Genomic DNA, 24,010 nt, shown 5'->3' with positions numbered 1-24,010 from the left:
CTTATAGCCTTGGGCAAACTGAAGTACAATTAGAATTCAAATTTTCTAATTTCTCAGGAGTATGTGTTCACCTCTATTAGTGAACTTCAAGGAACCAAAATAATTTGCCGGAAGGGAAATAGTACTTGAAATAATAAGCAAGTGTAGGAGTGTTCTGTGATAAGTCAAGACTTATAATGTAATGATACCCATTTTATAAACATACCAAGCCCAGTCACACACAATAACTGGACTATGAACTGGACTGTGAGTGGAATCTTTGGCATGTTAGTATAATGAGCAAATCTTGCAAATAATGAATCCGTATCATCAGTTTATAGAATGTTCGTTACTGAAAGAACACAGGAACACAAAATAAGACCAGCAGTCTTCACTACCTGCTTTGCATTATTTATTACTCACTCTAGCTATTTACTTTGAGTAACAGAAGGAGGGAAGAGAAATGGAGACTTTAGCAAGGTTGAATTAGTAAACATTATTTTAAAGTATTTCTAAACACGTTTCTACATCAAAACTACCTTCCTATCTACATTGCAACCCAAGTCCTTAAATAATGAATGAAGAGAATACTCACACTATCCATAATCCAGCTGAAGTAAACAAAGTAAATACAAGAGGTAAAAACATCCATACGCTGCATTTCTTCCCATCCATGCCTGTACCACTGAAATGAAATCAACAGGTATTAATAACCAAGGCAAAAATTTATCTCAATCGTTCAGGACTGAAAGGAAGTTCACTCTAACTGAAAAGAATTTATGAATAAAAACTGAAAGTACTTTATGAAATCATGATCCAAATCAATTACTGCCACTTACTCATGTGGAAATTCCTTGAGCAGTTAATGTGGATGATTGTTATCTAGAATTGGCTTAAATATTCCAGAGCCTTAGTTGAGAAACAAAGGGGAAATTTCTCACAAACACATTTATCCTTATACAAGCATCAATGTTTTTTAAAAAGGACAAAAGGGCTTGGGTTAGGACTTTCAGAAGGGCTAGGTACCAAAGGCTTATTCGAATCTACTTTTAGTGCTATTATTAACATTTATGGATTTATGGTTCTATGGATCTGGCATGTACATATGCCTACAGCTTGGCAGACAAGAGTCCTGGAAACAAATGGTTACTAAATAAATTAGCAGTTCAGGAGGAAATGACAAATGCTTTTCAAATCTGAACTTTTCTCATGATATGTTATTGAGCAACTATCTCAGAAGACTCTAAAGATGAATGTTCTGGAAAACAGTGCATTGTGTATAATTTTAAATGAACTCTAACGAACACAGTGGGGAAAAAGAGCAGATGCCAGGCATTCTGGATGTTATATTTGAAAGCAAAAATAAATGAATAAAAAAATTCCCCACAAAAATGAAGTAAGAGAAGCTAAGCTGTAAGAGTGTCTATGAGAAAGCGACCTGGCACACAGACCCGACACACAGAAGAATAATGTAATTAATAGGTTTCTCTAAAGAGGTATCACTGCTCATTATTTTGGGTAATTATTATAGGGAACTACAACTTGTAACATATTGTTACAAGTTTGAACCAGCACTGCCACATATCTGAGCGCCTCCCTGATATTTGCTTTTGCATGCTGACACTCCCTGGACCTTCCAAATACTGAGGTCAGAGAAAAAAACATGGCCCTCCCTTGAGGATGGCCATGAGGTGTCAGAAAGGTCTTGGTTATCAGAACTGACCTACCTGATAAGGCAGATCTTTCAGGTGAGGGGACAGACACCTGACCCTAATAATATGCCTTTGAACAGTCATGCTGTAGCCTAAACAGCTATCTGGGTAGGGATGTTAAATAAATGACAGAATCTAGGAGTTGAAAGACATTAGAGCCACTTTCAATCAATTTAATCCAGTCTAATCCAATCCAATCCAATTCACGAGTATTGACATTTTGCTTGTGCCAGGTACGACACCAGGTGGTGGACATGACTGAGGTAAAGTCTAATGAATATAACTATACACAACAGTCTATACAATATATAAAAGCTATTGTATGAACTGATGATGCATGGCTACCCAGTTTATATAATGTAGAAGGATGATGAACATTTTAAGTATACCCACTATGGCTAGTCAAGTCAGTATCTATTCATTTATTTATGTCCAGAAAATCGTAGGTTTATAACAAAGCTATCAATTTTGCTAACAAAAAATAATTTAATCATTAGCCAAGAAGTAGAGTGAGTACAGAAAATGGGAATGTTGACTGAGCATGTAAACCAACTATTCTAGATCTGCCCCTAATAGGATGCTCTGACAGGATGAGTACAGATGAAATGGTTACACTGGAATAAGAGTCAAGAGACCTAGTTTTCAACGTTAGCTTTGCCCATAATCAACTTTATGGGCCTTGGCTAGTTACTTAAATCTGTAATACCATCTCCCCATCTTGCTGCATGAAGACCAAGTTTTAAAAGAGGCATCAAAGACTGAGGCCTCACAGGGTGGTAGTACTCTGGAGGTAACCCAAGCCCAATATTTTTGCAGTAACAGAATGCTCCAATGTACCCAGAATCATCAGCCCATAAGGAACTCACCCCTCTTAACCATTTTTACAACAGACTGGTAAATAAACCAAAGCCAACTGGTTAATTACAGTGAAAAATGCAACTGCCCAATGGACAGATACTCACACTGGTTTCCCTTATAGGAACAGCTATATGGGAAATCAAAACTCAGAAGCAGGAAAGTAGAATGAAGAGAGTTATCGAGATAATTCTAAGACCGTGGCATCAAGCTCCAATAGTTTTATGCGCTCATTTCCTTTAAAGGGAAGCAGTTTAGTGGAACGGAAACGGTATGGCAGTGCATCGGACTGAAATCCACCTCTGTCGCTCAGTACTTGTGTGATCTCTGGCAAGTTATGTCATCTCTTAAGCCTTTGTAATTGTGGTGATGACTTCTATTTGGTAGGGTTGTGCTGAGGATTAATGACGACACAGGTAGAGCACCTCACACATAATACATGCTATGTAAGGGGCAGCCCGGCCAACTAGAACTGGTATCTTTCAATATGCATTGCTCTTCTTATTTTATCGTGAAAGCATCTAAGGTGGCTAGTGGCTACCCTCCTAAATTATTTTATCTTTACTAGTTTAATTCTCATACAGCAAACTTGCATCCAAATTCCGGGAAAACCATACTGTATTGCTTGCCTAATGATAGATGAAATTGCCCTTTCTTAACTTAAAGGGATGCGTTGGAGGTGAAAAGAGTAAGTCGATGGATAATTGTATTATTACCTTCCAGTGGAACTACTTAGGAGCTTCTTCAGAATTGTCACATTAGTTATGCCTTTTTGGGGGGCAGGTGGTGGTAATGGCAAACTCACATGCTATTGTAAGAAATAACACGCAGAGATCCCGGATATCCTCCACTCTATCTCTCCAATGGTAACATCCAGTATAACTACAGTACAACAACCAAGATATTGACATTGATACAATCCTTGACTTCATCCATATTTCACCAGTTTTATATGTACTCCTTTCTGTGTGTATATTTAGTACTATGCAATTTTTCATGAGTAGATATGTACGATCACCACCACAGTCAACTTATAAAACATACGGTTGTTCCTAAAAGGGGAGCCAATATGACATGAGTTACATCACCTCAAAAATTCCTTTTGTTGCCCTTTTATAACCACACACACTTTCCTCTCCCACACCCTTCTTTCTAATCTCTGGCAACCACTAATCTTTTCTCCATTTATATAATTTTATCATTTCAAAATGTTATACAAATGGAATCATGTAATATGCAACCTTTGGGATTGGCTTTTGTCACTCAACATAATTCCTTGGAGATGCATCTAAGGTTTGTGTTCATTAGTAGTTTGGTACCTTTTATCATTGGGTACTACTCTATGGTATGGATCTACAAATTTGTTTATTCATCCATTACAGGACATCTGGGTTGTTTCAAGTTTTGTTTGTTCGTTTATTTGTTATTAAACAATTTTTTTTAACGTTTATTCATTTTTGAGACAGAGAGAGACAGAGCATGAAGGGGAGGGTCAGAAAGAGAGGGAGACACAGAATCTGAAACAGGCTCCAGGCTCTGAGCTGTCAGCACAGAGCCCGACGCGGGGCTTGAACTCACGGACCGCGAGATCATGACCTGAGCCAAAGTCGGATGCCTAACCGACTGAGCCACCCAGGCGCCCCATGTTATTTTAGAGAGAGAGGGAGAGAGCACACATGAGTGGAGCAGATGGGCAGAAGGAAAGAGAATCTCAAGCAGACTCCATGCTCAGCACAAAGCCCAACATGGGGCTGGATCCCATGACTCTGGTATTATGACCTGAGCTGAAATCAAGAGTCAGACGTTCAACTGACTGAGGGACTCAGGCACCCCTCAAGTTTTGGGTTATTGCAAATACAGAAGCTATAGAACATTAGTGTATGGGTGTTTGTGCCAATGTAAGTTTTTATTTCTCTGGACTAAATGCCCACGATTGCCAAGTACTGGGTTGTATAACTGCATGTTTAGTTTTAAAGAATCTGTCAAACTTTTTCCAGAATTGTTGCATCATTTTACAATGCATATGGACTCCAATTTCTCCACACCCACAGCAATATTTATTTTCTGTTTATTTAGTAGTAGCCGCCCCAATGGGTATGAAGGGGTATCTCATTGTGAATTTGATTTGCATTTCCCTAATGATTAGTGATGCTGATTATATTTTCATGTGCTTATTGGCCATTTATATTTCTTCTTTGGAAAAATGTCGACTCATACCTTTTGCACATTTGTATTAAAATTTTTTTTCATGTTTGTGTGTGTGAGAGAGAGAGAGAGAGAGAGAGAGCAAGCTGGAGAGGGGCAGAGAGAGAGGGAGACACAGAATTGGAAGCAGGCTCCAGGCTCTGAGTTGTCAGCACAGAGCCTGATGCGGGGCTCAAACTCACAAGCCATGAGATCATGACCTGAGGTGAAGTCAGACATTTAACCGACTGAGCCCCCCGCCAGGCGCCCCTGCACATTTTTAAATTGGGTTGTTTGGTTTTACTGTTGTTGAGTGGTGGGAGATCTTTATATATTAACATATATTCATTAATTCCTGGATATTAATCCCTTATCAGATATATGATTTATAAATCCTTCTCCCATTATGTGAGTTGCCTTTCACTCTGTTGATAGTGTCCCTTGATGCACCAAAGTTTTAAATTTTGATGAAGTCCACTGTATCTATTTTTTCTTTTGTTGTCTGTGCTTTTGGTATTCTACCCAAGAAATTATTGTCAAATCCAACATAACTTCCCCCTATGTTTTATTGTAAGTGTTTTATAGTTTTAGCTCTTCCTATTTAGGTATTTGATCCATTCTGAGTTAATTTTTTGCATACGGTGCAAGTAACTTCATTCTTTTGCATTTCCAGAGCCATTTGTTTAAAAGACTCATTTCCCCCATTGAATGGTCTTAGCACTTAACAGGGTCTTTTGCAGAGCAAAAGTTTACATTTTTTTTTAATTTCATTTTTTAAAATTTACATCCAAATTAGTTAGCATATAGTGCAACAATGATTTCAGGAGTAGATTCCTTAGTGCCCCTTACCCATTTAGCCCATTCCCCCCTCCCACACCCCCTCCAGTAACCCTCTGTTTGTTCTCCATATTTATGAGTCTCTTCTGTTTTGTCCCCCTCCCTGTTTTTATATTATTTTTGTTTTCCTTCCCTTATGTTCATCAGTTTTGTCTCTTAAAGTCCTCATATGAGTGAAGTCATATTTGTCTTTCTCTGACTAATTTCGCTTAGCACAATGCCCTTCAGTTCCATCCATGTAGTTGCAAATGGCAAGATTTCATTCTTTTTGATTGCCGAGTAATACTCCATTGTATATCTATACCACATCTTCTTTATCCATTCATCCATCGATGGCCATTTGGGCTCTTTCCATTCTTTGGCTATTGTTGATAGTTCTGCTATAAACATGGGGGTGCATGTGTCCCTTCGAAACAGCACACCTGTATCCTGTGGATAAATGCCTAGTAGTGCAATTGCTGGGTCATAGGGTAGTTCTATTTTTAGTTTTTTGAGGAACCTCCATACTGTTTTCCAGAGCGGCTGCACCAGCTTGCATTCCCATACATTTTTTTTCTAAGTAAGCTCTATGCCCAACATGGGGCTTGAACTCATGACCCTGAGATCAAGAGCCACATGGTCTATTGCCTGAGCCAGCCAGGCACCATTAGCTGTGTCTTTTTAAACTATAGATCTCTATTGTCTTACTGAAGTGGGTTAGACCCTAGGCAGTTTACAAATGACTTTGACAAGGATTAGGAAATATGTGATGATCCAAGTCAGTTTTCTGAAATAAGTAAAGGAAGATTCTTGTAATGAAGAACATATACTTTAGTCATATACACTCTACTATGCCAGGTTCTTTTGGCAACTGACAAATATGAGCTTAAGAACAGAACAATGAAGTGTGTATGTGAAGGTGGGGAAAGTTCTCTCCCCTGTATCTCCTTCCTATCCATCTTTGTGTTATCATGGAGACCAGAAGATGAGAGTAAAAAGCTTTCCGGACCAGTTTCTGGTATTGTTAACCTATCAGTGCCCCATCTGACATATCTTGGTCCCGTTACTTCTTTCTCCATCCCTGGTAGGGCTGTATTAACCGAAGAAGAGGACTCTGTTACATATATTTTTCCTTTCTTGTCCAAAATAATTTATTTGTCCTTCCTTAGCCCATACGCAGCTTATAATGTAACCAAAGAATCTGCAGTACAGAAACAACACCGACGCATTCTCTACTCTCAGTGCTGGAGGAGGATTCTGGAGATGCCAGGAAATAACATTTGCTTTGGTTAGGTTTCCTAATACGTTGTGAGCTGTTCTGGATGGAAAAGTTTCGATATTTGACTGGAAGTTCCTCTGCTAAGAATAAATGAGTAGATCGATTAAATTAACTCTCTTCACTGCCTCAATCTTATCTGAGAATTAAAAGTTAAAACTGAGATGAGTCTCTTTCTTCTCTCCGTCCAAACACCATTAAAATAAACTGGTCCATTGCTTCCAGTCCCATTAGAAAATGTCACTAAACTTTACTTACATTTCCTAGCAAGGGCACATTCCACTCTTTTCCCTGAGCTGTAGCAACACAGTACCTACCAGCTAAGAGAGTACATTTTACCTTGACTTTTTAAGGAAAGGGGGGAGTGTGGAAGGAATACTCCATACTCCCAAGAGAGTTTTATCTTTGCATTCTGAATTATACTTCTTTTTTTAATTTCTGTGTACTATTTACTCCAATGATGTTATATTCCAATAATACTTCATAGTAAAAAATTTAGGATTGTTCCCACATCCAAAATGGTAAAGTATATCTGGAACAATGGCACCTAATTAGTTTCTAATAAAAGGAGGAAAAGAGCCAAAATTGCACAAACCTTCTTGAAAGGGTTCTGGCATTTAGATTTGGTTTGGGAGGCTCTCCTCCAAATGGTATCATTTATCCAAATGATTTGCAAAGCTGTTATCCAGATGGTCAAATCCTCCTAGAGAGCCAATACTAGCTCTCTGTACTCTCTGTACATTTCTATTATGTGTTCTTTTCTCCCAATAAATATTCCCAAAGTTTGAGTGATCTTCACTCTCTTTCACCCACTCTGTGGCAAGAGTGAGACTCTTCAACACAGAGTCAGAAGCTGCAAATCCCCATCTGCCCCCTGAAGCTTTCATTCTTCCTCAGAACCTGAACTGTATCAAACATTTGTGGTGGCTCCCACTGCTGACACTTCTGTTCTTCTGTAAGTCTTCTAGCTGTAAACTCTCAAGAGAATACCTGGCCATTTGAAAATTTACAATCTCGCAGAAGCAAATAAAGTGTTACTTTAAGCACACTTTAACTCGGACGCCTAAGACTCCGACTACATTAACTGATTCGAAAAAGGGGTCTTGATAAAGTTGAGGTCATATAATTATGATGTACTTTTATCATCAAATTCCAAACAGATGGTTCTTACAGTAGAACCTCACGAAGCTACTGAAGTCAAAGAATATACCACTCTGTTCCCAGTGATACGCCTTGAAGACAAACTTCCTATTCTATCAGGCGATGGTAAAACCCCTCCAATCTACAAACGAAAAAGTAAAGCCCAATTGGATCATCTTCATTTATACATTTTGAAACCTTACTGGTGTGAAACCACTTATAATAAAATGACCCTAAAGTTGAGATAATATTTTCTGGGGCTGGAAAGGATTTGTCTGTTATGATTCAGAAGGATTTTGCACAACCTAGGCTAACAGTGAGGAGGTAGCTATAGTTCGAGGACTCTGGAGCCAGATTCACCACGTCTTTGAATTCCAGCCCTGCCACCTACTGGTTGTGCGGACTTGGTTGTTAAGCCCTCTCTTTGCCTCGGTTTCTTCATCAGTCAAGTGGGAATAATAATGGTACTCATGGGTTTTTATGAGGGTTGGAGAGATACTTAAAGCACTGATAACTACCTAGCATTTGATGGCTTTTCAATAAATGTTAACTATATTCTGCTGCAAGTGATGTTTGGGATCTTTTTTTCACTTTGTAATTTATCAGGAAATGAGCTCCCTGCCAAAGCAATTTTTCTTTCTCTTCTCAGGGCCAGCTGGAATGGAACAGGAAAGATTAACGAGTCACCCACTAAAAACTGGGATTATCACAGTGTCTGTGAACCATGAGCATCCTTGCTTTTTTTTTTTTTTTTTTTTTTAACCTTCTGGGAATCTTATTTTCCAGTCGTATCATGGAGAAATGTGAAAGGCTTGTGTTATTTTGTAATTCATTTACAATTATGAGGGGTAATGACAAGAACTACTTGTTTTGTTTTGCTCAAATGTTTACAGGCTCTCAGGTAGAAATCAGCATGGGCAACCAGCTCTTATGCTGACAGTAAATTCTGCTTTCACTAAGTCCTAAGCTTGGGAAAGCGTAATTTGAGTGACCTGGTGTCACCCTAAGATATATGACTTTCTTTAATGGGATGTACACAATATTTTTCAATCTATGAGGTCAATTTTGTCCCAAAATAATTTTCATGAGCACTGGCAAGAGACCATATATTAATTAGTAAAAGATTTCTACAAAATATTACCATCTCCAAAAGAACACGATGATTTCTTTTTTATTTTTTTCATGTTTCTTTAATTTTGAGAGAAAGAGAGACAGAGCATGAGCAGGGCAGAGGCAGAAAGAGAGGGAGTACAGAATCTGAAGCAGGCTCCAGGCTCTGAGCTGTCAGCACAGAGCCTGACACGGGGCTTGAACCCACGAACCGCGAGTTCATGACCTGAGACAAAATCATACGCTCACCAGAGCTGAGCCACCCAGGTGCCCAAGAATATGATGATTTGTAAGTAAAACCATGGTGACTGGTTTTTCCCCAGTGCTCTCTTGATTTCTAAAAGCAATCACCATCATTCAACTGACAGATCACTACAGGGATCCTCTCATGCTAGTGGCCCAGAGAACTCTTTCTCTCAGAAATAGATGGTTGACACTGTCCCCACACCATTTATAGAGTAATCCCAGAAAGAATCCCCTCCTACCAGTATTTCAGTTTGATAATATCTTCTCAGAATTTCTATGCCAAGATTCTCCCCGGAATTCACTTATGTCTTTAACAGTATTTCAAAATATCACCCACGTGACAGATTTATTGCCAACCCACCAGTCATTTATCCTCTTTTTCTTAGCTAACAGAGTCTTCTTTTATTCAGGACTGCAATGTGTTCATCCCTGACTGGTGTAAGTCATAACTGGTGTAAGCCAACCATAGCTATTTCACTCCTTTGATGAGTATCTTCCCAGACCCCTTGAACCTGGCCAATAAGAGTCAAGGGGCAGTCTACTTACTGAATAGCAAATGGGAAGGGTTTGCATCCCTGACAATGAAAAGCTTCTTTTCTTCCACTCTTCTCCTTTCCTACTTGGGAGGCTGGTGTTAAAATATACCATATAGCCGTTAGCCATAAGACAACAAACACGAAGATCCAAAGACGACACACTGAGGATGGCAGAGGAGAAGATGAAAAGAACTGACTCCTTGATAACAACATCGAGACATTGCCCCAAGCTCTCGATACCACCAGACACCAAAATTCTTGTAATGTGAATCAATTAAGCCTTTATTACATTATTACTGCAGGTTGGAAAGCACCAGAATCCATTCTCCCTTCTTCCATTATAACCGGGCAAGTGACTGCTCGGCAAGTGACTGCTCGGCTACACTCTAACGAGCAGCCTCCCTCTCAAGTAAGGGGGAGGGGGGCGGGGGTGCTATTTGTAGGTTCTCTCCAATGGATATGAGTGAATAGTATTCATATGATAATAGTGTAGCATCATACGATTATAGCGTTGTGTCATATAGGAAAAGGTCTCTATTTTCTAGAGACGCATACCGAAGCCTTTAGGGATTGACTGTAACAATGTCTAAAATTTACTTTGAAAAACTTCACCAACTGGGTGATGAAAAACTTCTGAAATTGAGTGGTGATGGTTGCACAACTTTATGAGTGTAATTAATGCCGCTGAGTTGTGTTCTTAAAAATGGTTAAAATGGCAGAATTTACGTTATATATATTTCACCATAACAAAAATAAGTATAAAAAATAGCACATCAAAAAAAGACACACATTAGGATATCTATTATCAAAAAAACCCACAAAAAAAAAAAAAACCCCAGAAAATAACAAGTGGTGGCAAAGAAACTCTTGTGCACTGTTGCTGGGAAAATAAAATGGGACAGCTGCTGTGAAAAACAGCGTGGAAGTTCCTCGTGGAACTTCCTCAAAAAATTAAACATAGTATTCACATATGATCCAGTAATTTCATTTCTGGCTATATACCATAAGGATTGAAGGCAAAGACTTGAAGAGATAGCTCCACATCCATATTCACAGCAGCATTTTTCACAAGAGCCAGAAGATGGAAGCAATCTAAATGCCCACCAATGGGCAAATGGATAAACAAAATGTGGTCTATGCATACAATATAATGTTACTCATCCTTGGAGAGGAAGGAAATTATGCCACATGCTACAACATGGCTGACCCTTGAGGACATTATATTAAATGAAATAAGCCAGTCACAGGAGGGCAAAGAATGTATGACTGCACTTCTAGGCTACTTCCAGGGTAGTCACATTCATAGAGACAGAAAGTAGAATGGGTTGCCAAGGGCGGGGAAGAAAGGGGGAACGCGGAGTTCACGTTTAATGGGTACAGAGTTTCTAGTTTTGTAAGACGAAAAGAGTTCTGGAGACGGGTGGTGGTGATGGTTGCACAACAGTGTGAATGTACTTAATGCCACTGAACTACGCACTTAAAATGGTTAAATTGGTAGATTTTATGTTATGATATTTTACCACAATTAAAAAAATAGACACAAGGAAAACGTCTTGCAAAAATCTGGTCTTGGGGCGCCTGGGTGGTTCAGTCCGTGAAGCATCTGATTCTTGATTTTGGCTCAGGTCATGCATGATCTCATGGTTTGTGAGATAGAGCCCAGTGTCAGGCTCTGTGCTGATGGCATGGAGCCTGCTTGGGATTCTCTCCTTCCTCTTTCTCTGCCCCTTCCCTGCTCACACTCTGTCTCTCTTTCAAAAATAAACAAACAAACATTAAAAAAACCCTGATCTGAGAAAACAAAGTTTCTTGATTCTTTAAAAAGAAAAAAGAAAGAAAGAAAGAAAGAAAGAAAGAAAGAAAGAAAGAAAGAAAGGAAAAGAGAAAGAAAGAAAGAAAGAAAGAAAGAAAGAAAGAAAGAAAGAAAGAGGGAGGGAGGAAAAGAAAACAAAACTGTCACCTGGTATGTCTGACTTGGAAAGCAGATCATCTTCTTATTTTGCTTATAACTTTGTGAGAAATGGCTGAAAAGAGCCTGCATATTAATGTGAATTATCTGTTCTTGTTCTTAGTATGAATTATAAGAAAGAGACTAGCCTAGGACAGAAGAGACTGCTTTGCAGAGACAGATGCAAAAGAAGGAAGGAGTTTAGAAATTTGGAGCTTTGAAAGGCTGGAAAAGCCAGTGGCTTCTACACCTCAAATGGCATGAGATTAGAGATGAGAAAAAGCATGTTGCTGTCTTTCCAAAGTCTTTTGTCTCAGAGACCCCAGTACAGCTGCCATTAAATTGAAGGAAGGAAGCATGGAAGCAAAGAAATAAAGCAAGCTTGAGACCCATGACTTGGAAAGAACTTTGGGAGAGATTGCTGGTATGTGAACTGCCTGAAAATTAACAGATCAGAAGCCAGCAGAGTTTCTGAGGGAATTGTGGTATTTGTGAAGGTGCTACAGCCAAGCCAATAAAACCGTGTGACCGCTACACTCTCAGACCTCCAAATTCGCACCAGCAGGCAATTAAAGCATTGCAAAAGCTGTATAGTCACCAAAGATGGGGCATATCCCAACACCCACTTTAGATTTGGCTAAAGAGGATAGGCAGATGCTCCCCAAGGGCAAGGCCAAGGGGCACACAGAGCCATGATGAAGGGGGTCCCCCTGAAGGGCATATCTGGGGTACCATCAGGAACCATCTCCTCTGCCAGGGTGGGGAGACTTCCCATCACCTGCTCCAGGATTCCAGCACTGCTATGGGCTGGGGGCTGCTGTGTGCATTCCTTTCCCCTCTTTTGAATGGCAATTTTAAAAAATCATTTATTTGGATTTATTTAAAAATTTTTTTTAATTTACATTTATTTATTTTTGATAGAGAGAAACAGAGCACAAGTGGGGGAGGGGCAGAGAGAGAGGGAGACACAGAATCCAAAGCAGGCTCCAGGCTCCACGCTGTCAGCACAGAGCCTGACGCGGGGCTTGAATTCACAAACCACAAGATCATGACCTGAGCCGAAGTTGGGTGCTTAACCAACTGAGCCACCCAGGAGCCCCTTGAATTTATTTTTTTTAATTTACATCCAAGTTAGTTAGCATATAGTGCAACAATGATTTCAGGAGTAGATTCCTTAGTGCCCCTTACCCATTTAGCCCATCCCCCCTCCCCCAACCCATCCAGTAACCCTCTGTTTGTTTTCCATATTTATGAGTCTCTTATGTTTTTGTCCCCCTCCCTGTTTTTATACTATTTTTGCTTCCTTTCCCTTATGTTCATCTGTTTTGTCTCTTAAAGTCCTCACATGACTGAAGTCATAGGAGTCATTTCTCTTTCTCTAATTTCTCTTAGCATAATACCCTTCAATTCCATCCATGTAGTTGCAAGTGGCAAGATTTCATTCTTTTTGATTGCCCAGTAATACTCCATTGTATATATACCACATCTTCTTTATCCTTCATCCATTGATGGCCATTTGGGCTCTTTCCATACTTTGGCTATTGTGGATAGTACTGTTATAAACATGGGGGTGCATGTGCCCTTTCAAAACAGCACACTTGTATCCCTTGGGTAAATACCTAGTAGTGCAATTGCTGGGTCATAGGGTAGTTCTATTTTTAATTTTTTGAGGAACCTCCATACTGCTTTCCAGAGCGGCTGCACCAATTTGCATTCCCACCAGCAGTGCAAAAGAGATCCTCTTTCTCTGCATCCTCACCAACATCTGTTGTTGCCTGAGTTGTTAATGTTAGCCATTTTGACAGGTGTGAGGTGGTATCTCATTGTGGTTCTGATGGTTTTGATTTGTATTTCCCTGATGATGAGTGATGTTTGAGCATTTTTTCATGTGTCGGTTGATCATCTGGATGTCTTCTTTGGAGAAGTGTCTATTCATGTCTTTGGCCCATTTCTTCACTGGATTATTTGCTTTTTGGGTGTTGAGTTTGATAAGTTCTTTATAGATTTTGGATACTAGCCCTTTATCTGATATGTCGTTTGCAAATATCTTCTCCCTGAATGGCAATTTTAATCGTGGTTTTCTACCCCCTGTTCTACCATCAGACATGGACTGAGTGTGAGTGCAGAGGGGAGATAATCTGCCTTTCAGTTCACAGGTTGCCAGATTATTAGGAACCACACCCAAACCTGATGGAAAGGACAGTGCATTACCCAGAGATCATGGACTTTCAGGTGGTGCATTAATGGATGGATTTTGTTTGTCTCCCTGGGGATGAAGTGAGTGTGTTCTATATTGGGATATAGGATATTCACTGATATTTGGTGGCCAGAGGGACTGACTGTGCCCAGACTGTCAGCTGTCTAGGAAAATCTATTCTCCCCTTCTTCCACAGTGTTCGAAGAAGAACAAGGCCTTTGGCTGCCCCAAGCCCTCTGCCCTGTGAGGCAACCATGTGACTAAATTCGTGCCAATGGGAAGGGAGCAGAAGAGATGTGTGTCACTTCCCAGCCCGGCACACACACCTCCCAAACACTCATTTCCCTCGGGTTGAGATGGTGATGACTGCAAGAAAAAAGCTATGTTGAGCATAGCCTGGAGGTCATGAACCTCTCCTCCTCCAGTGAGAGGAGACCCTCTCACACAAAGAAAACAAACTTCATTTTTAAGCCACATTATTCTTGTTCAGCTTGTTACAACAGCTGAATCTTTTATTCCAGCTGACATTCAGATACTCTGAATACATTTATAGATGCTCTGTTTACAGGCCAAATACCTTATCCAATACTCCACATTATTCCATATAAAAATGACAAAGTCACTCTGTCCATGAGCGACTCGAGAGATACATGGATTCTCAGGCAAGAATAATTTACTAGAATTCTTCCCTGGTGAATCAGATGTTCCGAGCAAAGAGGTGGTTCCTCTAAGTCTGTGGAAGGATTAAGGAAGGGAATGGCTTCCTTACTTAGCAGTGACCTATCTTTCATATATAATTATCACAAAAGTTTTATAAATACACACATACCTTCCCCCTAAAGAGCTAGGTCTAGTTGCATTTTATAGATCTGGAATCAAATGAATAAAAAAGGCTGGGTAACATCATTAATTTTACTTCACAGATGGCAATGAGGTGTTTACTCTCAACATGCCTAATGCAGCAGCTCTAAAGACTCTTTTCTAGATCCTCCACCATATGCAATTACTTCATGTGCCTTCCCATCCCTCAGGCAAAATACAAACACACAAAAACTCTCTAAAGCGTCCGACTACATCTAATTGAAAATGAAATCTTTGTGCCTAAAAGTCCCCAGCCTACAGCTTTGAAAGAGCATCACAGCAAACTTTCCTGGCCCACAGTCCCAGTTCCAAGTGCCAAAAAAACCTATGACTCCTCACGATGCTGACTCTCTCTTGCTACTCTCTGACACTAGCGCCTCAGGCTGGTTCAGTGAAGAGATGCAACTAAACACTAAACAAACCAGAGCAAACAAGAAAGCCCTAAAGGACAGATAGGTCCACAAAGTTCAAGAGATGGGGGCCTGAGAAGGAAATTCAGGCAGAATCCTATATGGCTAGTGGTACAATGCTAACGCGGAGAAACGCTAGGCTACTGCACGTGACCCTCAAATCCCAAACCCTGAACTTGGATGTCCTCGTCCAGCAGATTGGCAGCTGCTCAGTGGATGCTTTACACCAAAGGTGATGGCCCTAATGATAACTCAGCCACTCTCCAACGGAGTGGGAATGCAGAACACAGCCAGAACCGTGAACCCATGTCCTGGATCCAGATTCTCCGGTTTCAAATCCAGGCTCTGCCACTTAGTTGCGGGGGGATGTTTCGCCAATTGCTTACCCTCCCTAAGCCTCGATTTTCTCCTCTATAGGATGGGATCATAATAGTAACTATTTCCTAGGGTTGTCTGCCATGAGGATTAAGGGCATTAATCCATACATATACGTTTCTTTTATAAGCCTATGGCAAGCGCTCAATAATTGGAAGTCTATTATTATAAATAGCTGTTTTAATATCACTGATGTCCAACCCATTTGTGATCCAAGAGAAACAAGTAGAACTATAGATTTATTCCAGCTTCACGGTGACTAGGAATTCAGTGAGGAACTTGAAAGAGAATGTAGGAGAGGCTTTTTATGTTCTGTCGGTGACGCAGGGTACGTCCTTGTACAAAAATCCTCCAAACGGTCCCTCAGAAATTATGCTGATACTTCTTTAGAAAGACAACAACCACACGAAAGATAAGGGGCCAGAGGTTACTTTGCAGGGTCTGGACTGGTGCTGAAGAAGTTCGTACGTCGTCCCGCAGCCCTCCCACAGCCGGAAGTATGACTCAACAACTCAAGAGCCCAGACTCCCCGAAACTTCACCAGAATGAAAACCAGGGAAACCAGGGACTCGTAAAATGTAGTTAACCGCCTGATGCCTGTTCTTCTGCAGCCAGGCTGCCATCCACACACCTTGTACAAGGTGACCTAAAGCAGTTTCTCACTTCGTACAGTTCCCTGTCCAAAAATCTACCTGGACCAGACCTCATAAATTATCAGCCTTCTCCGTCTTCCTTGACCCCTCGTGCCCACAGAGGAGGTCCCTTGACGTTAACTGTAAGGCTACAGGGTATAAGTGAGGATGCGCCTGCCGGATTCAGAGCAAAACGACAAATCGACCGATAAAGGTGGCTCTTCAGTTAAGCAACGAAGTGAAGCACACAGAGCCGTAACACAAGCCAGCCAAAGGCTTGCCAGTGTGCCGCTGAGAAGACCGGCATGTTTCTCAACTGTCCAAAGCAGCGGCTGGGGGGCTCCTTGGTGGCCATCCAGAGTCCCGTCACCAGACCGACAATACCGTGGCTTTGGTCCTGCGTTAGCCACGCAGGACGCTGCTCTCCCACGGTCGCTTTGGCCACTCACATGCCAGCTCCCTTCTGTGGCGCGTCTCTCCCTTCCTGTGAAGATGGGTCACGGATGAAGCCCCCCTCTTCTCCCGGGACAGGAAGTGGGGAGACACACATGCAGTCTCCCCCAAGTTCCTCCCTCTGTCCCTTCACTGCACCTGGACCAACAACCTCTCCCCCACCATGGCCTGGCTGCCCGGGTGCAGGACAATGAGCACTGAAGAACACGGTTCTACCTTTCGGGACTTGCTCCCTGCCTGTGCTACTTCTCTCTTCCAGCTCTGGAACCTGTAGTTCACCTTCACCGGCTCCACAGTCCTCGGTCCCCTTGCAAAGGACGGCCTGAGGAAACAGTTTTCTTTCAGAAACAGCTCATCAGGAAATAGCCTGTTCTCTTTCCATACAGAAGGAGTTTATAGCATGTTATTCAGATTCTCACATCGGCCACACTCCCCCTAACATCGTGAATTGTTCCTTGCTTGTGTGAATGAACTCAGTGAACTTTCACTGAGAAGGTTGAGCCATTAGAGTTCTCAGCGTGTCTGAACACTGCCTGACAGGGGCAAAGCTGCTCTGATTCTGAGGATGATAAACAACCTGACAGTAAGAATAGCAATTCGCCAAACTAGTCTTGCTTGACGGAAATATCCTCACTTACCAATCCAAATTTACCAAGTCATCTATGGGCCTACGATATGGGTTTCTGGATGGAGTTACTGCCAAGACAGGATTTTCCTAAGCAAATAATGTTACTTTAATCCACAGTGAATACATTTCTATTCTGGTGGTTCTTGTCAGTTGGCTTCCAGGGTTTGAGCTTTCTGGTGAATGAAGAAGGAAACGTGCAAGGCTCAGAGCCGAGGCCCGGGACGGGGGCAGACTAATGGGGTGCGGTCACCCTACTTCACCCTCACCTGCTCTGCTCTCTGCCCTCTTCCTTTTTTTTTTTTTTTTAATTTTTATTTTTATTTAAAAAAAATTTTTTTTCAACGTTTATTTATTTTGGGGACAGAGAGAGACAGAGCATGAACAGGGAAGGGGCAGAGAGAGAGGGAGACACAGAATTGGAAACATCTCTGCCCTCTTCCTACACACACCGAGGCCCAGGCCAGTCTTACGCATCTTGCTCCCCTCAAATCACCTGGACTTGGGGGTTGCATGCATGTGGAATTAAGAGTCAGAAAATGGGGGGGCGCCTGGGTGGCGCAGTCGGTTAAGCGTCCGACTTCAGCCAGGTCACGATCTCGCAGTCCGTGAGTTCGAGCCCCGCGTCGGGCTCTGGGCTGATGGCTCAGAGCCTGGAGCCTGTTTCCGATTCTGTGTCTCCCTCTCTCTCTGCCCCTCCCCCGTTCATGCTCTGTCTCTCTCTGTCCCAAAAATAAATAAACGTTGAAAAAAAAAATTAAAAAAAAAAAAAAAAAAAGAGTCAGAAAATGGGAAGTGTAAGTCCCCAGCAATGCCATGCCTGAAACAGTTAATTGTTAACAGTTATATTTTCATCCTCCCAGGCTTGTTGCCCCATACCTGTACGTGTGAAATCTTGTACTTAGCCAACTGTGGGCACCTTTAAGAGTCAGTAGACACAGATGTCCTTTTGATCTTGTTCCCCCAAACTTGCAGTCTCTACTTCTCCATTAATGGTGGCTCCATCCTTCCTACTTCTCAGACCAAAAGCCGCAGGGTCACCTTAGACACTTCAATTTCTCGAACACCCACATTCAATGTGCCAGGAAATCCTGATCTAAAAATGATCCTGAACTTGGCTACTTCTCACCACAGTGGCCAAGGAGATCCTTTTAAAACACAGATCAGGTAGATCATGACATTCTTTAGCTCAACTCCCTGTTAAGGGTAAACACCCAGGCCCCAACCTCAGAGTGCACTCCCCTCTGGCTTCGTCCACTACTTGCCCCTGGCTCGGCTACTCTGGCCTCCATGAGGACCTTGGATATCTCTGGCACCTCCCTACACTACCTCCCACAAATGCATATGGCTGATCTCTTACCCCCACAAATCGTCATCAAGGTGGTACCTTTTTGGGGAGGGCCTCCCTGAAAACCCATTTTATTTATTTTATTTTTTTAAAGTTTATTTTTTAAATTTATTTTGAGAGAGAAGTAGAGAGCAAGTGGGGGAAAGGCAGAGAGAGGGGGAGCAAAATCCCAAGCAGGCTCCGCGATGCCTGTGCAGAGCCCGATGAAGGGCTTGAACTCACAAACCACGAGCTCATGACTTGAGCCTCAACCAGGTCATGAATTTCCTTCACTGGCCTGTTATCTACCTTATTCTCTACGGCACCTGGTACTATGTTTTATCTATTTATTTTATTAACACACCTTCTTCTTTCACTAAATGTAAGCTCTGTGAGAGTAGAAATTTTATCTTCTGTTTCCTGTTTTATCCCCAGTGTCTAGAGAGAGGCCTGGCTCGTAGTAGGGTGCTCGATGAATATCTGGTGAATGAATGAGAGGCGCTATGCTTGGAAATGGGAAATATCAGAATTAAAAGAGCAAAACACAAAAGCAGCAATCTTGGCTCAAGGGAACATAAACATGGACACAAATAACTACAGGATAAGGAGCAACCTGATCATTGCTATGCATACACTGAAAACAAAGATCTATGTCTACACTACAGTAAGAGTGATTAATTCTGACTATGGGGATTTGGACAGGGTCTGTGGAGAGAGTGGCATCTGAACTGGGTCTTGGACAAACAGAATTGCAACATACTGAGAGGGAATGAAAAGCTCTTAGCAGAGAAACTGCCTGAAAGGGAACAGAAAATATTTGTGAAGAAGAGTCTGTGGGGCAGCAGGACTGATGTGAGGAGCATCTGATTGAGGAGATGTGAGGTGGGAGGCAGGGCTGGGGCGGGGGGGGGGGGGGGGGGGCGTCGGTAGTCAAGCTGTGTGGAGCCTGGCACCTTAGGAAGGGGGTTGTGGGGAATACATTCTCAGGTAAGGTGGGCGTGGGAGGGGATGGGCATCACTTTATTGAGCAAGAAGGTGAAAACAGTGTTTCAGGAGCATTAACTTCACTGTATGTTCACAGTATTCTCCAGAAACATAAAGACATGGCAGGTAGAGAAAGAGGTGAGGAGGCCACAGGAAGGATTCCCATGCCTGTGTGTAAGACACTTCTCTTTGGGAGTTCTCTGCTTGGGAATGGTGAGCTAGCCATGGTGTGCCTGGTCCTTGTTACCTCACCAAAATCCACAACTGACCAAAGGTGAGACAAGGTAGAGAGACCACAACACTGAAGATTCTTGGAATGGTTGACATGATGGTGAAAGGGCGGGCCTACGCCAGCCAACTCCATCTTGTTCTGTGTCCTTCACCTTGACCACACCTCCTCCCCTTGAGTAACCCCCCCTCACCTGCCTAACAGGACTCGGACCCTTCCCCAGGACCCTTCCCCAGCCAATCGGCTGAGGCCACAGCCATTACCTCACCAACTGCCCCTAGGCCCCAATAAAACCTTTGTCCTTTTGAACTCGCTCTTTTTCCCTGGTATCTCACCGCTGCGTCGGTGCAGGTAGGGGATTGAGCTCGAGCTAGCTCGAATAAAGGCTCTTTGCTTTTGCATCGGACTCGGCTCCCTAGTGGTCTTTGGGGATCACGAATTCTGGGCATAACAATGGGAGTAAGCTCCTATAAAACACCACATGTTCTGGAACCAAATAAAACACCAAATATGTTCTGGAAATCAGTTAGGGGTCCCTAACATGCATAGTTTTCTTTCCTGATGAGTATTAAACAGAAGATTTACAAAGATAAAGAGATGGTTTACATTGAGTTGGGGTACAAAGAAATTTTGGCATCTTAATGCATAGAATCAATATGTGTACTGTCTTGAGAGGCCACTGGATCCCCAACTGCCTGGTCCTGAAGCATTCTACATGATGTTAAAAGAATGAGGGGAAAGGGGAACCTGGGTGGCTCAGTCAGTTAAGTGACCCACTCTTGATTTCGGCTTAGGTCACCATTTCATGGTTAGTGAATTGAAGCCCCACGTCCCAGGTTCCGTGTTTACAGTGTGAATCTTGCTTGGAATTCTCTCTCTCTCTCCCTCTCTCTCTGCTCCCCCCCTGCTTATGCTCTCTCCCTCTCTAAAAAACAACAACAACAACAACAAAAAAAAACTTAAAAAAAAATGAGGGGAAACAATGTGTGGGACTCCTGCTGGTGGCAAGCGAAGAATCTGCTTGGGATTCTCTCTGCCCCTCCCCCACTCACGTTCTCTCTCTGTCTCTCTTAAAAATAAACTAAAAAAAAGAAAGAAAAAAAAAGAATGAGGGCAAAGAGTGTGTTGGGTCAAAATGACCTATTTTATTAAAACACAATAACTAAACCATGGCGGTAACTTAAAATTAGGTTGCAGAAGGTAAGATTTTCTCTGAAGTACCATTTTATTCGTTGATTTTCTTTTTTGGGGACAGCAAAAAAAAAAATTTTTTTTTTTTTTTTTTTTTTTTACTTTCTCCAAGACATTCATTATACATTTAGGTAGGCAGTATATATTTGCAAAGAGAGAAGCGTGTCTTGGGAGCCCTGAATTTCATCCTCTAGCTGTGAACGAATAGCTCATTTCTTTTAAATTGCAAACGAATTACTTGCAGCTTTCTCTAGTTCCTTCAGAAAAATATCTAAGTCATTGTCTTCTTTATTATGTCTTTCCTTCTTATTTACATACCTACCTAAAAAAAGGAGATTGTATTTACATCCACCCAACAATTATTTACCAAGTGCCTCCCTGCGTCAGAGAAGGCCCTGGGTAGTGACTGGAGAAGGTACAATTATGAAGGCAAGGATTCTGCCCAAGGCATCGAGAGAAGACAGACACAATTAAATAATTACAAATGCAAATGTAACAATGTCTGTAATCCAAACAAGCTACCAGGCGCAAAGTAAGGCTGCATACTCCCAACTGAAGAAGCTGGGAAGAGATTAGAGGAGGAGGTGACATTTAAGATGGTCTTCGAGGAATTCACCAAGCAGACAAAGCTGAAAGGGCATTCTGGGCAGAGGGAGAGCTTGAACAAAGCCATGGAAACACAATTCAGTTATGAACCTATTTTGCCAGTGAGGAGGATTTCAGTTATACTTCAGGATTTCAGAAATACTTTGGGGGGAGGGGTGGGTCTAGAGGCAAAAGCAGAAAGAATGCTTGATGTGTTTCATTCATAAACACATATCCGAGGTAAGATGAACAGAAACCTGTTAATTTATTTCCACTGAGGGGATTTTTGCATTTGGAGTAAAGTCAGCTTGGGCTTGGTAAAGGAGAAAAAGTTGTCACATTGATGGGATCCATAGATTTTGTTCTAAAACAGAGGTATGTAAATCAAAGTATGTTCTGGGGATCCAATCAATATTGAAACTGAGTGATAAAACCAGAAGGGACTATCATTTCCAAATTATACTTCAGTGATTTCTCTACAATGAAAATGGTCACAAAGCAGAAAACCTAATTAAGATGGGGGTGGGAGAAGAAAATGAGACTGTAGATTCATACATAGGAGATAAAGATTTATGAAGACTCAGTGATAGGATAAGGAAAGGGGTTAGAACAGCTCTTTAATTAAAGGATAACATTCCATTCTTTGTTTTTTATTGTTCAACAAAGATAAAGAGCTATCCAGTTCTCTCTCTCAGGCAGAGAAGTGCTTAACAGCTCCTGTTTACTGTGATAAAATGACACCCAGGGCTGTGGGTGGACACCAGTCTGTTTTTCTGTGGCCTCACAAGTCCCCAAACTCTGCTACAGGGTGGCCATCGACCATCACTTTAACCTCATCTCATTCCTTCCAGCTGGGACCTGACAGTGGGTCAGGTGACTGCAGCGACCGCGCACATAGCTGCCCACGTCGTGAAGTGGCAGGGTGGCTGTGGCTCCAGCCCTCACACTCTGGGTCTTGAAACCATCCTTGCTCAACGTCTGGTAAAAGCAGGTGGTACAGAAAAGCTGCAAAGCCCGTTTCTTAGACAAGGGAAAGGGAACTTTCACAGGCAAGTGGAGGAATGCATTTTGGGGCTGGGGCTGAGGAGACAAGGGCGACTATATTTGAATCTAAAGGAACCATAAAAATAACTACAGCAAATTTCTTCTAACGGTCCTATCTGCTAATTTGGCCTGCCACTTTTGAGTGATCAAAGGTATCAGTGAGATTTTGGAATCAACCTGCCTGGGAAGTATTTCCTAAGTAAATAATAAAATAACAATAGCAACAACAATGATGATAAGATATTGACAGCAGTTAATATATATGCACCTAATATTCTGCTAAGCCTTTTATATGAATTCACAAGTCCTCATAAGAACTCTACGAGGTAGAGACCATTACTATCGCCAATTGACAAATGAGAATACAAAGGCTTGCAAAGGTTTAATATCTTGTTCAGGGTCACACAGCCAGTAAGTAGTTGAGTTCCAGGACTTGCCCACCACATCCTACTAAACTCACTCACCACTTACCGAAAACATTCCGTGAACTATCATGTGTGGATGATGTTCTGATTAATTAATTTTGATGGCTTTGCTTTTAAATCTTACTGATAATCTTTCAAAAATCTATCTTACCTCAGAAAAGACAATATACTCAGCAAAATAATGCCTTTTACTGGTGACTGAGGGTCTTCTGTTGAGAATCATGATTTGTCTCCTCTGGGATGTCTTAGCCTTCCCCCATGTAATTCTTAACCCATCTTTCTGGAACCAGCCAATTGGCAAAAGGTTTTCCCTCACCACCAGCTCACAGTGGGTTTTGGGGAAAAATATTGCCCATATTTCAGGTTTTTCAGTTCAGGGAGTAAAGCTCAGGTATTTCAGAATCAGAGACGTGGATATTGTGGTGGCTTTAGGTTTTCCAGAATTCCCTTCCCTGCAGGTTTCTGGGTAAGAGTGGGCCACAAGAGATATTTTCACGAGATTTAGAGGTGAAAGTGAAGCAGTAGTTATCAGAAAAAAAAAAAAAACAACAACAACCAAACTTTATTCTGGGATAATTTTAGATGCACAGAGCCTTTCTGTTTTTATGTTGGAAGGTTGGGACAGGTGCGTTTGTAGCTCCCACACATGGTTGTTCATCTGTGGCTCCCTTCTTGCTGCAGGACAGCCGCTGGGCCTGCAGCTACTCGCGTTTGCCCAGATCCCCCTTCGACTCTTCCAACTGCTGGGTCAGTAGTGTGTTACTCCCATGATGGAGTCACCGGCTTCTCTGGTGGGACAGCCACTTCATCAAGGTTGGAGTCAGGAGAAGTGACCCGGTCCCCAGTCCGTCCTCATGAGTTCCACGGTGC

General features: G+C 41.9%; 1 protein-coding gene across 1 annotated transcript in view; it reads right to left on the bottom strand.

The window, feature by feature from the left end:
* TMEM150C (transmembrane protein 150C) overlaps positions 1–24,010 on the bottom strand; it is a 79,506-nt gene that overhangs the window by 18,022 nt on the left and 37,474 nt on the right. Inside the window, exon 2 of the mRNA XM_040479908.1 lies at positions 575–664. Coding sequence (XP_040335842.1) covers positions 575–654 — 80 coding nt within the window. The 5' untranslated portion in view covers positions 655–664. The remainder of the gene's footprint in view (positions 1–574; positions 665–24,010) is intronic.

This window comes from Herpailurus yagouaroundi, unplaced genomic scaffold (assembly GCF_014898765.1).
Source record: "Herpailurus yagouaroundi ecotype Mexico unplaced genomic scaffold, PumYag 28, whole genome shotgun sequence".
Lineage (NCBI taxonomy): Eukaryota > Metazoa > Chordata > Mammalia > Carnivora > Felidae > Herpailurus > Herpailurus yagouaroundi.
The sequence above is the reverse complement of the archived record's forward strand: the minus strand, read 5'-3'. Positions and strand labels throughout refer to the sequence as shown.